Below are 16,796 nucleotides of genomic sequence, written 5' to 3' on the forward strand. Positions count from 1 at the left end.
ACTAATCTATTCAAATGTAAGTATTACACTATCATAATATTCAATCATTAAAAATGCTAAACTATGAAATTATATTTTTTTGGTTACTTAAAAAACATATAAATAAAAGGGATAGTTACGGTTATCCCCCTGTACTATAGTTTAATTCCTAATCATACCCTGCTCTTTATGGAATTACGACCCCTTCACTTCTAACGGTTTTAAGAGACTAAAAAGGTTAAATGTGTAATCTCAATTTTGGCCGTCGTTAGAATTACTAATGCCCCTTTGTATTATAGCTTACTTACTACCTTATTCCCTGTACTTTTTGGAATTACTGACCAACCTTGGACTTTGCCTCAAATTATTGATGTCCCCTGCCATTAAGCTCCCTTAGTTAATTGATGATGTGACATCTTTGTATTTTTCAGAAATCCTAGAATAACCTTGACGTTTATTATTACCTGTATATCCTTTACGTTGTCTCATCAGAATCCGGCTCTTTGATATCCAAAATGACTAGAATATAAAGGCAAAATTGGTATGCCATATGGTTTTCCTAAATGAATGTAATATCTTATTTTGGATTCTTAATTCTAGCAAAGAGAAAAATGGACGTTGCACCCAACCTTAACAGCCTTCTAACACCAATAGATTTTATTTTTTTTTGGGGGGGGGGGGGGCAATCATAATTTCATAAAGAGAAAGATTTGGTTAGTTATTAAGCTATAGTTCGAAGGGGAATAAATAAGTATCCCTAAATAATAACAAACCTTAGGGTTATTTTGCGGTTTTTGAGAAGTGCAAAGATTCTACGTCATCAATTAACTAACGGAGCTTAATGGTAGGGGGTATTAATAATTTCAGGCAAAGTCTAAAGTTGGATCAGTAATTCAAAAAGTAGAGGGGGTTAGGTGGTAATTAAGCTCTAAGGGGGGCGCCAATAATTATCCCTAAATATAGTTTCAGTACATGATAGACACTATTCTAAGAACTTAAAGATAGCATAGTTATTTTAACATCATTTTATTTAAATAAAATAAAATAAAAACAACCTTAGAATCATTAAAGAAAGGATAATTGTTCACAATTATATTCAAATTAAATTATTAAATCTGAAAATGCAAAATAAATGGCATAATTGACTAAAAAAGCTGACTCCATGAGGTTTTACGCCTTCTAATGGAGTCTTAACATATCCTAGAATCATTTCCAAAACATTACTATTTTTTATTATATTTTAGTTAATTTCTAAAACCGCTGTTTTTGAATTCGAAGATTATAAAGAAATAATAATAATTAATTAATAACAGTAAAAAGAATCTTGTTTGCATCAAAGTTTTGACCAAACCAAGTTATCTAACATATATTTATCAACAAGTATAGAACATAGATATTAAAAAAAAATCAAATTCTAGGATGAAATCTCACCTTTCTTGAAGATTTGGTTGAAAGCCACTTCAATCCTTGCTATAGATGTTGTCATGTTCTAGCCAAGTTTCAAGCAAAAAATCCAGCAAAAATGTGGTTTTGAGAAGCAGCAGCAACTAGGGGCAGCAGAGGTGAGATTTCGGCAAGGCCAGGTCGAGATCTCGCTCTTGATCAAGCTATTTGATTTTTAAAGGGATGGTTGGACTCAGATTTTGGTCAAGCTGATATCTTGACTCAACTGAGATCCCAGTCGAGTTTTCTGAAGAATTGAGATATCTTGAACCTTGTGTATGACAAGTGGCCCACTTGCTTCTGGGAGAGTCATAGGAAATAAATTATTCTACTCGTGTACTTATCCTTTTTAAAAATTATTTTCTTCTCTTTTTTCTTATTCACTAATTCCAGTTATGTAGTTCCCTGAGTAGATTGATCCTTTTGATGCCCAAGTGCTTAATTGTGTGGGAATTTAGACTTTCCATAAACAACCAAAACCTAATGGCATATTGCATTCCATCCAACTAATCCATTCTCTTAATTTTAGCTATGTGATGTCTGTATTATTTATTCTGCCAGTTAGTTGTACAAACTTATTTGCTCATGGAAATGTTCTGCCCTGCTTTGTTGTTATTATTTTCACTGTTGCTAAAAAAACTCTAATGCTTTGAAAGTTTTCCATTTTTCCAGTGCTTCCATCATTCTCTGGTAACGTACCAGCAACACTGAAAACGATATTCCCTGCCGCAAATATTACTAGACTTGGGAACTGGTAATTAAATTTATTTACTTGAGATCACTACTATATCTGAAGGACTCTGTTTACTAAAAGTTGTGGCAGTAAAGAAATGAAAATTTTAGCCAGAGTTGTTTAATATATCATGGCATTAATCTTGCCAGAGTTGTAGCATTTCTGGATACTTGTTATTCCTTTTCTTGCTTGCTAGTTATTATGGAGCTGAATATTAGAGTTTGTGTAGTAAGGATACTTTGGGAAGTTTGCGTTTGTCTTATATATGTGTGTGTGTGCGTCAAGTTTCCCATCTAATAAGTTGAATAAGTAACATTGTAACATAAACAGTTTATCCAACATTTGGTGCACATCAGCAATTTGGTGACTGTTTTTATCATCCAAATATTCAATATTCCATCTTAATTATTTCTAACACCGTACTAGCCATCTGATTTGATAGTTCAAGTGTTTACAAAAATTCAACAAAATTAAATGTCTGATCAGTTTCTGTATTTTTTTCACGTAGAATCCATACAACTATTTGATTATTGTTCTGTCTTTTATGATTGTGTCTGAAGTGTTGTTTGCTTTTGATATTCTCGATGTTGAAGTTTGACCTTTTCGTCATTGAGTGATAAATGGCGGAAATTGTATTGTTCATTTTTTGTTCTGTACAGGAACACTATCAATAGCGATCCCCGCTGGTGCTGTACATTCCTTCTGGATCCTGCTGACCCACTATTTGTTGAACTGGGGGAGGCTTTTATTAAGGAACAAGTTAAAGGTATGTGGTGTTTCTTAAAATTATTAATGTTGAAATTGATATATGGTTATCAACTTGAAATCCTCATGGTAATAGAGAGCAAAATTTATTAGAAAGCAAACTGCAGTTTTTGGTCTCAGACTCTCAGTTAGGATGGCAACAGGGCAGGTGCGGCATCAGTATCACCAATAATGTTGACAATATTATGCTCCAGCAGTTTTTGTTTTGGTTACTTTTATTTTGATTCCTTTCTAATTTTCTAATTGCTTGGTTGACAAGTAAACTTCGAAGCATAGTTTCCTTTTTAGTAGATTTGGAGATTCTATGCAATATGCAATTTTCCTTTTTGCTGTAACTCTCCCTCTTTCTCCCTTTCGCTTTCTCCTCCTTCTGTTCTTGTTCTTTCTGAATTTTCTTTCAGTCGCTGGGCTGATTACAGGCACTGAAATCCTAACATGGTATTAGAGCTTTTGTAATTTGCTTAGGGTCTGTTTCTTCTCTCTCAACTTCTCAGTTGTTTTCTCCTTTTTTCTTATCTGGTGACCAGCCACCCATTGTTGCTTTAAGCATGCCTTAGATCCTTCTTCAAAGACAAGCACGGAGTAATCCTGTTTCTGCTACAAATGAAGACCCCAGAGGAGATAAGGAATTAAATATTATTACCACTGCATATGATTGATCTTTAAAAAAAAGGCAGTACTCTGTTTTTCTCCTTCTCTCATAACTGCGAAGGATTCTAGGCTGATATTTCTTTAGATAAATTGGTTTATTTTTGGTTTTACAATTGTCGCAAGTACTTGCTTGTGTTTCTTCTTTTTTATTGGCTCCCTTGGTTATAATATTCATTGGATTACTTGCTTAAAGATCTATCTGGATGTCTGATTTATTATGATTTTTCTAATGTCTTATTATTACCTCTGCTCCCTAGCTGGATAAAACCTACCAGAATCGACCTCAGCCCCTCATTCTTCTGGTAAATAAGATTTTGAATTGGGTCTTGTTTGCTGCTGCTGGTTTTTGTCTATTTACCAGAATTGGCTTCAGGGTTTATCTTCTGGTAAATAGAATGCATCTTATTTGGATTACTGGCTGATATATTGCTACAACTGCTTATACTGCAGCTGCCGTTTTTTGATTGAATCTTTATGGTATGAAAATTTTATATATGTATTTTACTGGTACCATATTGCCTTCCCTATTGCTGCCATTGTTTGTTTTGGGTGATGCAGTTCCTTGAGAACTTTTTTTTTACATGGTATTGCTGTCCTACTTACCTGAATCAACTGCAGCCCTGTTCCCTGCCTCTCTGTTTATCAGAATTGACTTCAGTTGTGTCTTATATTAAGGATCATTATATTAGGCCAAATAATGGGTTGTGATACTGTTCACATGGACAGTGTTTTAGCCTCTTTTGGCCTTCTAAAAGACCATCTGAACTGAATGGGCTGGCTTGAGCTGGCCTGGTCCATGGCTGGTTCACTTGGTCCTGGTTCCATGATGGTTGTCGTTCACAAATCTTTTGACATCATCCACAAACCCTAAATCCTGCACAGCCTAAACCAGCCATTCAAATTACAGAAAACTTGAATTGAATTCCCCACTCCAAAAATTTAATCCAAACCTTTGCCCCATCTAGTGAGTCTAAATGCTAGATTTCTCCATTATTCATTTTCCCTAAACCTGGAAACGAACTTTAATTTGTTGTCAACTCAATTTTTTGCAATCTTCCACCGGCAAACTTTACTAAACATTCACTGATAGACTCCAACATTCCATTGACATAACCCACACACCAAACCTTAATGAAAAAATATACCAAAAACCTAAATTTGACCTAGTGCAGGTCTTGGATTTCGCCTTCCACTCGGTCTCCACCAATCTAGAATTCTAGAACTGCATAAATGGCTTTCACTGTGTAGATGCTTGAGAAATATCACTCCCAATAGGAGCCTTAAGCAAAGTATCCTTGCTTCTGCCAATTTACATTGTTAGTTTGTTACATCTCTCTTTCTTTCTTTCTTCTTCTTCTTCTTCTTTTTTTCCCCTTCTTTCTCGATAGGTCGTTATTACTACATCTTGGTTTCTGTCAAAACAGGAAATTGCTTGGCAATATAGTACCTACTACTCACCCAAAAAATATGGTTTCTAATGTGTCTAATGTGGGGATTATATGTCCAATTGATGAATTTGAAATACTTCCAGAGGGAAATTCAATTACCCACATAAATCAAATGACCTAAAATAACTAAAAAACCCTAGCAGTTGAAAATTACCTGAATATTTGACAAACTGAAATTGTCAAAGTACTTGAGCTAAAGCCAAGAAACCTCAGAGATTCTTGAAACTAAATGACAACAATACAACAACCACATGAGACAGTGTGATGCAAACACCTAGTTCTTTTCAGCCCAATGTTGCACTGATCTGGTCTATTAGGATGGTTGATGGTTCTGCAAACAAGTCCTCTTTATTTGTGTCTTGGAGAAGTTATGATTATTCTTCTCTCTTTGAATTTTTCTGCTTCCCATTCTTTAAAATTATTAATCACATCAGGTTTGTCATCTTTTGTTGTTGTATTGCAGAATATGGTGACGTAACTGACATCTACAACTGGTAATCAGTTTCATGGTTTATGCTTTGTTAAGTTTCGTCCTGGCAATTTTGTTCTTTTTTTTTTTTTTTTTTGGTGGGGGGGGGGGGGGGGTGTTCTGTTTCGTTTTATAACCTATGGAATTTTTTTTTCCTCTGGGTTAAAATTCTCATCTCCCCTGATAAAGGCATCAGCATGTTCTAACACAAATCTTAAGTAATTAGGGAGGGTAACTACCGATATCTTTAAGGCAAAATGTTGTTACACAATAGACTGTATGAAAGGTCTCCATATTGTTGTTATGGGCATCCTCTTTACTTTTCAAGTCAAATATTCTAAGCATGATGTGTTTGTGAACTCAATTTTTTATGGCTGCTCAGATGAGTGAATGGATTATAGAGTGTAACCAATTTTTAAATATTGCCAACTCAATTTAGTTGGCTAAGGCTGAGTTTACTATCTTTTGGGTGAGTAAATTAATATTATAAAAATATAAACACATCCCAGAGGGAAGAGAATGTACATGAGATGGAAGAAGGGGGGGGGGGGGAGAGACGCACTAGACAGGCCTAGGTGTGTACAAAAGAGCAAGATCTAAATCTCAGATAAAAACAATATGTCTGTTCCTTAGGGGTATCTACAAGAGGTTATGAGGCAAGAGGGAGAGTTTGGAGGAGACATTCTTACTGGCCTCTTCCATTTGTGGAGATTGTGCTCCAACCAAGTATGAGTAATACAAGCTCTGAGCATGAGCTTCCCGGTGGTATCCGCTATTGTTGATCCCTTGAGGGTGGAGGCTAACCGATTGGACTTAACATCAAAAGTTTAGGGTTGTCTGGATTCTGGAACTGAGGGCACACTGCCATATGGGTTTGGGAAACGGGCAAGCAAAGAACAGATGAGGAATGGTTTCAGGGGAAGGGCAGCAAATGCAAGAGGGATAGGCTTGGATGTTGCAATGGTGGAGCAAGGCTTGGGTAGGAGGCAGTGGGAAAAGGTTCTCCAAACCATGAAAGCTTGTGAGGGATACTTGAGTTGAGGACCATTTGCAAAAGCCTTCCAGAACACCATTTTCTATTTATTTAAAAAAAAAATAAAATAAAAAAAATAAAAAAAAAAAAACTTGAATATGCCAAAAAAGTTCCTAGTTATTCAAGCTCTCTTTTTCATATTAGTCATTCATTTCTGGTATATTTTAGAGGCATTGAATTTTCTCATTCAGCCTAAAACCATCATTGTTGCAATTTGAGTGTTAATAGTTTCATTGTTTCAGTCTCAACTCGGTTTTTAATTTTTAAATATTTTTTTTTTTATTTCTGTTATTTTGGTTAGTTTTTAATGATTTGTTTTTTTTAATCTTTAATATCCTATGTTGTATGCACACTGGTTCTAGCCTTGCAATGCTTTCTCATCTTTAGTCAGAAGTATCTTTGAATTTCTTGCGAAAAATAAATAAAAGGATCTTTGTTTCTCCGTGATACTCCCTCCCTCTCAATGTTTTGGCTCCTGCTTTATTTTTATATGTTTTATACAATTATTGTTTACCAGAAATTGATAATGTACCCGTCACCGTGTCCAAAATGTAGTGACACATTCAATGAGAACTCCCCTCCTACAAACGATACAGCATACATCTCATTGCTAGGAGCTGCTGTTTATAAGGCAATGTCTAAAGCTGATGAGGATGCTGTGTGGCTAATGCAAGTAGGTTTGTCTCTCATATTTCCTCTATGATATGCATTAACAGATTCTCGTGTCTTGTCTGAAAACCCATCTGGAGACTTTTGTGAGTATCTTGTGTTGTGAAAATGCATTGTTTATCCATCAATTGTATATAATTTAATTGTTTTTATAGTCAACATGTTTCTACACTTGTACTCAATGATGATTGTGTAAGGATCTGAGGTCCATAAAGAACTTAAACCTCCCTTATTTTATTGGTGACATGAATCTTTTTTTAAAATATTAGAGATAAATAAAATTTATGCGAAGGCCTTCCAAAGCAGCACACAAGCACAAGCAAACTATAAGATGGCAAGACTAACTAGACTGGACCATTGAATATGCAGCTATACATATTAGGTCTGCTCACTCTAATGTTGGTCCGGAAATCATAGGTTGATATTGTTAAAATCAAGCAAGGTTTCGGTCAGGTCTCAATAACATACTGCTTTTCTTTATTGGTTGCAGTCTAAAACACATGGGTCAAAGGGTTTCCCTTCCAAGATTTAGTTTTTCATGTCAGCAGCAGTCTTAGGCAAAAACTTTAATTTTAACTACTGGTGGAGGCCATTATAGCCTCACTGCCTATATCCTATTATCATGTGCCCAAATGAACAAGAGATATCTCATTTCTGTGCACGCAAATGTTTATGTGCACAGATGTACACCTTCTATGCGGACACGCCACATTTGTATGCATGTCTATGTGTATGCATACATGTACATACGCACATAGAAAAGAATTCTAGGGAAACTCAAGTTTTGACTAGGTGAAAATGGGAAACTTAGGAGGAAACCTGGGAAATTTCGAGGAAACTTGGGACTTTTTTGTGCAAGTTTTGACATCAAGTTTCGATAGGTTTTAGAGAGTATTTTGGGTGGGACTCTACATTTAAGCTAATTAGAGTATAAAGAACACATTGGCACATGCATTTTGCTAAAAAAGTTAAATGTAAATATGTCATTCGACGTACATAACATCAATGTAGAGTTGTCTGAGAAGCACACTATAAACTTAACTACTTAAGTACATAACATTCAATATATAACTTCTAAGTTCAAAACATCAAATACAAAGTAACTGACATTAAAAGGGAAGTACAACTTAGTGTCAAGAGGAGTGTCTCAATGGATCCATCCTATGAGTTGAGTGGTACTGTGCCTATAATAGCCTCTCCTTTGACCAACGAACGTAGACATCCCATGACATGTTATGCATATGGTTGTCAAGGTAGTTGACAATCAACAATTGCAGCTCTATAAGTCTAGTCATCAACATGCCTAAGACAACTAGTCTAAGGGAATACTCAATTTGGATAGAGAAGTCCTGATGGAGGGGGTATTGGTCGTAGTATTTGGAGAAACATGAAAGAGACAAAAAAAATCGAAAATTTGGAAAAACCATGAAACTTGCAAGAAAAAGTCCCAAGTTTCGGCGAAATTTCTCAGGTTTCCCTCAAATTTTTTCTCATAAATCGGCTGGCCGGTTCGGGTTAGGGTTTGACCCAACCTCAAAATTTTGAGGTTTCGACAATTTCAATCGAAACTTGGGACTTTTTTTCAGTCCCACAAAGTTTCATTTTGAGATTTCAAGAATGCAACAGTTTCCACCAAATTTTGTACGATGCATATGCACGTACCTGTAGGTATGCATGCATGCATTTACATGTGCATGTGTACATGAGTGTACATTCATGTGCATATGCATGCAGACTCATACACTACATGTGTCCACACGTGGAAAGGCAAACAAGTGTATGCACATGCGCATTTCTGCACAAGAAGGGAGAAACTTGAGAGAAAGCAAAGTTTGTTGGTGGTTGGACATTGGATTTTCTCCTCTATGGAATGCAAAGCTCTACTTCTATGGTTACTTTCTCAGTATTGAGCCTGGAAAAGAGCTCTAGGATCTATCAGGGAAAGGCAAGCCTTTTAGTTAAATCTTTGAGAATATTAGGGGGAGGTTGTCTCCAGTGGACATGGTTGAGCCTTTGCATCGAGAGTTCTTTATTCGTCAATTTAAAAGGATGATAGTTAAGTGCTTAAGTAGAGTTTCAGAGTATTGGCTCTTTCCATTCATTGAGAGTATACATTTTACTCCTATAACTTGTTGATGTTATATTCAGCATACCGCAAAATGGGAGAGAATAGCTGTGATTTGTTGAATACTACTTGATGAAATTTGTGAGATGACGTATTCTTCTTATGGTTGATTCTTGTTGTTTTCATCACAAATTTGATGATGTCCAATATGGGGCAGTCTTTATTTTACAATTGTCTTAATCTTTTCTGGAAAGCACACCACTGAAAAACATGCACGTGCAATGCTCACAACTCACAAATATGCATTCTGATGAACTGCATGTGCCTGGCATTAATTATCTAAACAAGAGTTCGGCTTTTTTAGTTGCATAGTGCAGACTGATATTCTTCCTCTCTATGGTAACTATAATTGCTGTCTCATGACTGTCTTAACACTGTACAGGGATGGTTGTTCTCATCAGATTCTGCATTCTGGAGACCACCGCAGATGAAAGTATGTCTTCACCTAAAAACCTATACCAAGCCCAAGTCTTAGCTTTGCAAGCTCTTTAGCTTAAGTGTAGATATTTCTCTGTGCTGAAAATATATATTTTTGTGTTTATTTGGAGTTTCTTTGATTTTTAGTAGTTGGATAACCACAATATCTTAAAGATTTGAACACGTCTTATCTTGTCTCATGTGTTAAAAATAACAGTGTCTTCAGAAAACTAGATGCCCATGTGGAGCAATGGAAAATCCTTTTCATTGGCAGATGAGGATGGTTCTATTTTTTGGGAATGCTTCTTTGATTAAAAAGATATATTCATAATTTACTTAATCCTTAAATTACTGATACTAAAGATAGCTTCCTGATTTTGTTCTCCAATAACAGCAATGTACGGTGGGAGTTCTCAATGCTAAGAGAACCATAAATTAAGAGTAACTACTCTGTAGGGTTGTTGACATTACTCCTCATTCTTTAGTTTCCCAAGTTGCACAATGTTGACACATAAAGAAGATATGCAGTAGTTATTGTGATAACTTACCGTCAATGTCAAAATAGTCAACTAGCAAGATATCAGTCAGATATTTGGGTTGCTCCAAAAGCATCCACCTTTTCCTGGACAGATTGGATAGGAGTTCCAGTCTGTGGATGAATCCATGTTCAACCCATCGAGACTGTCCATGTTAGTGAAGGAGATTTAGTTCTATGTAGTCTGATTTTCATGTGTATTCTTTGGTAATCTCATGTAAGGAGTACAATTTCCACGCTCTTCCATCAGTATCATACATTTAACAGTTTATTCTTGTTGATGTATAGTCCTTGTTGAAATGCGGTCTTACTTTGATTTTCTTATTGTTGTTTTCCTTGTGTTACAACTACTTATCCCAAAAGCTTGGGCTGTTAACTAAGGACTACAACAATGTACATCAACTACAAAAACACTACCACTTGCATGCAGGCCCCCACCCAAACAACAACCCCCCTCCACCAAAGAACAAAATACATATGAGTGATCAAACACCATCTCTCGGTTATGATACCATGTTATGCTTATCCTCGTAATTTGAGCTTCAGTAAGGGCTACAACAATATAATTACACACAACAAGAAAAAGCTAAACTACTTTGTATGACTTGCATCTATGAATACTTTTGAAGTACTGTGAGGATGGCTTCTTCTGAACTGGCTGAAAAAAAAATTGTAGCCTTATACAAAGATAATCTTGGTTTCCGTGTTTTATCTATTGTATGCATTATTATTAACTTATCTTGGATTGACAGGCACTTCTTCATTCTGTGCCATTTGGAAAGATGATTGTTCTTGACCTTTTTGCTGATGTCAAACCTATATGGGAAAATTCATCACAATTTTATGGCACCCCTTACGTTTGGTAGTACACAACTTTCTCCTCAACCACAGTTCTATTCCTCTTGCAAGCATTGCATTTTTAGGATATTATTCTCCTGTTTCTTTTCTGCTGGGCATTACTATCGACAAATATATAATTGCAGCATGTTTCTTACGTAATCATTTCTACATACAAGTCAGGTGTATGTTGCACAACTTTGGGGGAAATATTGAAATGTATGGCCGGTTGGATGCAATTTCATCTGGTCCAGTTGATGCTCGCCTCAGCCAAAATTCAACTATGGTAGATATCTTGTGCATTTTTTTGGGAATCTGTGTAAGATCAGAGATTTTATAATGTGTTTGTGTAAACCGCATCATCTTTTAAAATTGTGGATTCGACTGCAAATGTTTTTCATCCTCAGTTACTACTTGAAAGGTTAAATGTATCATCTATCATGTCTCAAGTATGACTCGGAATGGGGGTATTCTTTATCAATTAGGCCATAAAAGTAGATGCTAAACTATGAGTACATGCCATGCCAAAACTGGAATAATTTTCTTATGCAATTCAACTAAGGTAGAGTTAAGCTAAGGGTAGTTATTTATTTAGAGAATATTCCCGAGATCCATTGTGCTGGCGCTGGCTAGCACCAGCTTGTAATCCCAAGAGATCTCCTTGGATCTTTTATGTATTTTATTTTTGGTATTTTTGGCCTCCATAAGGCTGCCTTGTATCCACCTTATTGCAATACAATACAGTCTCTCTTCTGGCTGCTTCTTCGTTTCCTCTCCCCTTCTTCCTGTTTTTGTTCTCTGCCATTCGATTGACTTGGTTGAGCCCTCTTGATACTGGTCAATCCCTACGCAGATTCTCGTTTTCTGCCTTCGTTTCATTTCCTTCTTTCTTCTGGTCAAGTCAAGGTCCTTATCTACCTATCCAGAAGGCACAACTTTAGCAGAGGCAGTGATTTTTCACCCTCAGGGCCTTGTCTGTGATTTGTTGGTGTGTGCATGATGATTTAAATTTGTCTCAGCAATTAAAGAAGATATTTTCATGGTTGTTCGTGGTTTATTTGATGATGTCAATTGATGGATGATGTCACACATTCATGAGGAGATTGATTTTTTTGTGGCTACTTGACTTGTCAGTAGTTACAGCTGTTTTTTATGATGGATATTTTTCAGATCCGATTCTGATTTCTCTGATAATGTTTATGACCACACCTTGAAGTATTTCTCTGTTTCTATATAATCAGTGACGAGGAAAAGAGTTCGGTCGTGACAGAGGTTGTATCCTCTTCTACGAGAATTACTGACAAGAAACTTCATGGAGTTATAAGTTAGTAATTATCAGTAGTGGCGTAAGATTGTAAAACTTACACTCACTGAAAGGGATCAGCAGACCTACCTGAGAGATCCACCTAAGATTGAATGTACATGGATTATAATTGCTGCCTGCATTCATAGAAAAATGTTAAATTCTATGGAAAATCATATTGTTGATTTGGTGACTCGTATTGATACAGTAAAAGACATTTGGAACTACTTAGAAGTTCTATATTTTGGGTGTAATTACTTAGCCCGAACCTATGAGTTGTCTCAAGATATTTACAGGTCTTGGAGAAAGGGGTGATCCATTACCTAGTATTTTGTGGATTTTAAACGAACACATGAAGATTTGAAAGATTTGAATGCCCTGTTACCCATTACATCTGATGTGAAAAAGATGCAACAGTTATGGATTTTTCTTGGTGGACTTGGATAGAAGTATGACTAGGTTCGATCTTAGATTTTGGGAGGAGACAAGATACTTTTGCTCGTGTTCTCCGTGTTGCACAAGAAAATTTTCAGGATGCACCATCCATTAACACTTCAGCCCTTCTGTCACAGAATGGGAATAAACACCATCCATCGAAATAGTTGAGGTTGTGGTGGTAATTTTATCCATGGAGGTGATCCTCATGGTGACTGCGAGACAGGAAGAGGTCAGAACTAATATCAAACCACTAAATAGTTTTTTCTGATGGTCAGGGGCTTCCCCTGTATATCATTATTGTAATAAGCCAGGCCATATTCAGAAATTTTTGCCATAAGTTACATTGGAAACCTGGGCAGCAGTAGTATGCCAATTCAGTGACTAATACTGATACTCCACCATAGTCTGACATTTCAGAGGGGAAGATCTACATGACAGAGGAAGAACTTGCTTGGTACAATCAGTTTCAAATTTCCAGCATACTTCCTCAATTGCTACTGTGGTTTAGTCAGGTTCTCATCCCTAGATTATAGATTCCAGGGCCTCTGGTCATGTGTCTGTGGTAACAGGTATTTTCTCGTCCTTGTGCCCATCTACCTCTAGTGTTACTGTTGGATTCTACTAGGAGTTCAATTAGAGTTTGTATTCATGTAAAATTCTATTTATTGTAATAGTGTACTTTACACTTAATTATAAATAGAGGACTTGAGATCATTGATCAATTAGCCATTCTACCAATATCGTGTTTCTCAACATGGCATCAGAGCCTAAGTTTGATTAGGGAGGAGAGAGAAGAAAAAATCTCCGTTGAGAAGACCATACCTACCTCCATTGCCGAGATATCTCTCCAGAAGCTATCGTCGCTGCAATTGTACCATCACCACTGCAACCGAACATCTTCTTCTTCATTTGCAACATCCCATCGCACCTAACAGAGCTTTCACTTGAACCTTGCTTCCGCCATCGACCAAAGAAACAAAAAGGGAAGAAAAAAAGTCCATCGACTCGCTTGCTTCTTCCAATGGAGACTCAAATTTGCTTCTTCCATTCTCGATTTGGGACGATGCTTCTGAAATCCCATTAAACCCATCGCCTAGACTAAACCAGACTAGACCTCCTTTGGCCGAACCATATTTTATTCCTACGGTTTGAAATATATATATATATATATATATATACACACACACACATACATACATATTGATGTTTCAGGGGCTCATACTTTTCAGGGTTTATTTGTAATTTTTTTACATAGTTAAATAAAAATTAAAAAATTAAAAAAAAAAAAATGAAGAAGAAGAAGAAAAGAAAAGAAAGAGAGAGAAATTGGCTCATTACTTAGAATTGTTTGGGTTGTTCGGCTATTGCATTCTGAGACGTTTCTGTTACTTCGAAAGGGTGAGACTGAAGAACTGCAAACAATTTTGTCAACATGACAACTATTGATGGTACTCTGTTCCCACTAGCTCCAAATATTACCCCACTCTTCATCCTCTTTCAGTGAGATTTGATGGAACAAATTATTTGATCTGGTCTCGATCTGTTTACCTGACTATTGCTGGAAGAGGACTTCTTGGACACATTACGGGCACCACTATCAAACCTCCTACCATAGGTGTTTTACAGGATAAATGGATCTCGATTGACTCTCTTATTATGTCATTTTTTTTGAATTCCATGAATCCAAATATTGCCCGTGGATATCTATTACTTGATACTGCAGCCCAAATCTGGAAGGCTACTACTGAAACATATGGACAATTGGGTAATGATGCCCAGATTTATGAACTTTAGAAAAGGCTTTATGAGACTACCCAAAAGGAACTGACTGTGGTCCACTATTATGAGTTGCGATCTCTTTGGCAAGAGTTGGATCATTATGGGGATTATCACCCCACTAATCTAGATGATGTGGCTACTTATAGGAAGCACATTGATAAGATTTGAGTATATGAATTCTTGGCAGGTTTGAAAGTGGAGTACGATCAAATCAGAGTGCAAGTATTAAGTCGTTCTCCCTTTCCTACACTTGAACAGTCTTATTCCCTTGTTCAGTGTGAGGAAAGCTGTCGTTTAGCCATATTTCATGCTCCTATTGTGGAGAAATCAGCCTTACAGTCTGTTAGCACTAAATTTGATTCAGCTAAGGAGATTGTCAAGTATGAGCACTGTCACAAACCATATCATACCAAGGCAAATTGTTGGAAGCTCTATGGGAAGCTTGCTGATTTTGAGCAAAAAAGAGCACAAAGAAAGGGAAAACCAAAGGCTAATCTTTGTGAGACAATTGCCACCACACTTTCTGCAGATGTTGGTTTTTCAAAAGAGGAGTTCACTACTCTGCGACGTATTCTGCAGTCTTCTACTGCCGGTATAGCCTCTACCACTGCTTCCTTTACCAACTCCTACCTTGCTACTTCAGGTAAAACTTTTACAAGCTTCTAAGTTTCTTCAGTTTCTACTCCTTGGATCATTGATACAAGAGTCACAGATCATATGACAGGTTTATCCTCCTTTTTTTTACAATATTCTCCAACTTTTGGAAATGATAAAGTTCGAATTACTGATGGCTCCTATTCTTTCATTGCTGGAAAAGAGACCATTCAGCATTCTCCATCACTTTCTTTGTCTAAAGTTTTACACGTTCCCTCTTTCTCTACTAACTTGCTCTCTATCAGTAGTCTTACACATGACTTGAATTGTAAAGTAAGTTTTTTCCCATCTTACTGTGTCTTCCAGGATCTGGTCATGAGAAAGGAGATTGGACGTGGTAAACTAGACAATGGACTTTATTTGCTCGAGCCTATTGGAGGATCTACTTTTGCTCTGACTACATCTTCTAATCCGGTCCATTCGGTAACATTAGACCTTCATCAGTGGCACCGTAGGCTAGGTCACCCCCCTCTAGGAACTCTTAAGAAAATATTTCCTGATTTGGTTTCTTTTTATAATAAGGTTGATTTTTTTTGTGAAGCCTGCATTATTGCGAAGCAGACTCGTTATACTTATTTACCTTCTCTTCATAATAGAAAATCTATTCCTTTTATGCTCATTCATAATAATGTGTGGGGCCCCTGCCGACGTGTCTATTACTGGCCGTAGGTACTTTGTTACTTTTATTGATTGTCACTCTTGTTCTACATGAATTTATCTTTTAAAACAAAAAAATGAGATTTTTCTATGTTTTCGTGATTTTCATAATATGATTAAAACTCAGTTCAATGCCACTGTGAAGAACTGAAGATCCTTCGCAGTGACAATGGCACAGAGTATATTGATGGTGAATTTTAGAGATATCTCTCTGACTCTAACATAATACACCAGACCAGTTGTGTTGATATGGTTGCCCAAAATGGGGTTGCCGAAAGGAAGAATCGGCATCTTTTAGAGATAGCCCGTTCAATTATGATTGCTATGAATGTACCTGACCAATATTGGAGTGATGCTATATTCACTGCTTCTTACCTTATGAATAGGATGCCCAGTAGGCTACTTGGTTTTAAATGTCCTAATGAGATTCTCCAAGGAGTCTTTTCTTTTATTATTCCCCTAAAGATTTTTGGATGTGTGTGTTATGCAAGAATCACAACCCACCAGAGTAAGTTGGCTCCCGTTGCCTACGCTGCATTTTTTTGGAATATTCTGCTACTCAGAAAGGGTACAAATATTATCATGCTCCTTCTAGGAAAACCATTATATCCATGGATGTAATTTTTAATGAGTCTTACCCTTACTATACACCTCTCTAGGGGGAGAGTCCTAGAGGAGAGGTGTTCTTTCCAACTCTAGATCTTCCTATCACACACCAACACAACTTAAGAGTTCAAGAAGAGTTTCCTGACCAGTGGGAGACTTCGGCCAGTATACCTAAGGACTCTAATCTTCCCCCTTCATTTTCTAAATCATGTGAAGAACCTAGCCAAGGGGAGACCACTCCTATGAGACACACTG

General features: G+C 36.7%; 1 protein-coding gene across 2 annotated transcripts in view; it reads left to right on the top strand.

Annotated features, from left to right (window-relative positions):
* The window catches only part of CYL1 (alpha-N-acetylglucosaminidase family / NAGLU family), a 60,172-nt gene that overhangs the window by 34,920 nt on the left and 8,456 nt on the right, over window positions 1–16,796 (top strand). For both annotated transcript variants that reach the window (XM_089136850.1, XM_089136849.1), the window contains exons 7-13: window positions 2,095–2,176; window positions 2,815–2,921; window positions 5,483–5,513; window positions 7,077–7,194; window positions 9,698–9,748; window positions 11,020–11,129; window positions 11,288–11,390. In XM_089136850.1, the coding sequence (XP_088992976.1) occupies window positions 2,095–2,176; window positions 2,815–2,921; window positions 5,483–5,513; window positions 7,077–7,194; window positions 9,698–9,748; window positions 11,020–11,129; window positions 11,288–11,390 (602 nt within the window). The remainder of the gene's footprint in view (window positions 1–2,094; window positions 2,177–2,814; window positions 2,922–5,482; window positions 5,514–7,076; window positions 7,195–9,697; window positions 9,749–11,019; window positions 11,130–11,287; window positions 11,391–16,796) is intronic.

The sequence above is a fragment of the Hakea prostrata genome, chromosome 10, assembly GCF_041222555.1.
Source record: "Hakea prostrata isolate BN-2017 chromosome 10, UWA_Hpros_2, whole genome shotgun sequence".
NCBI lineage: Eukaryota > Viridiplantae > Streptophyta > Magnoliopsida > Proteales > Proteaceae > Hakea > Hakea prostrata.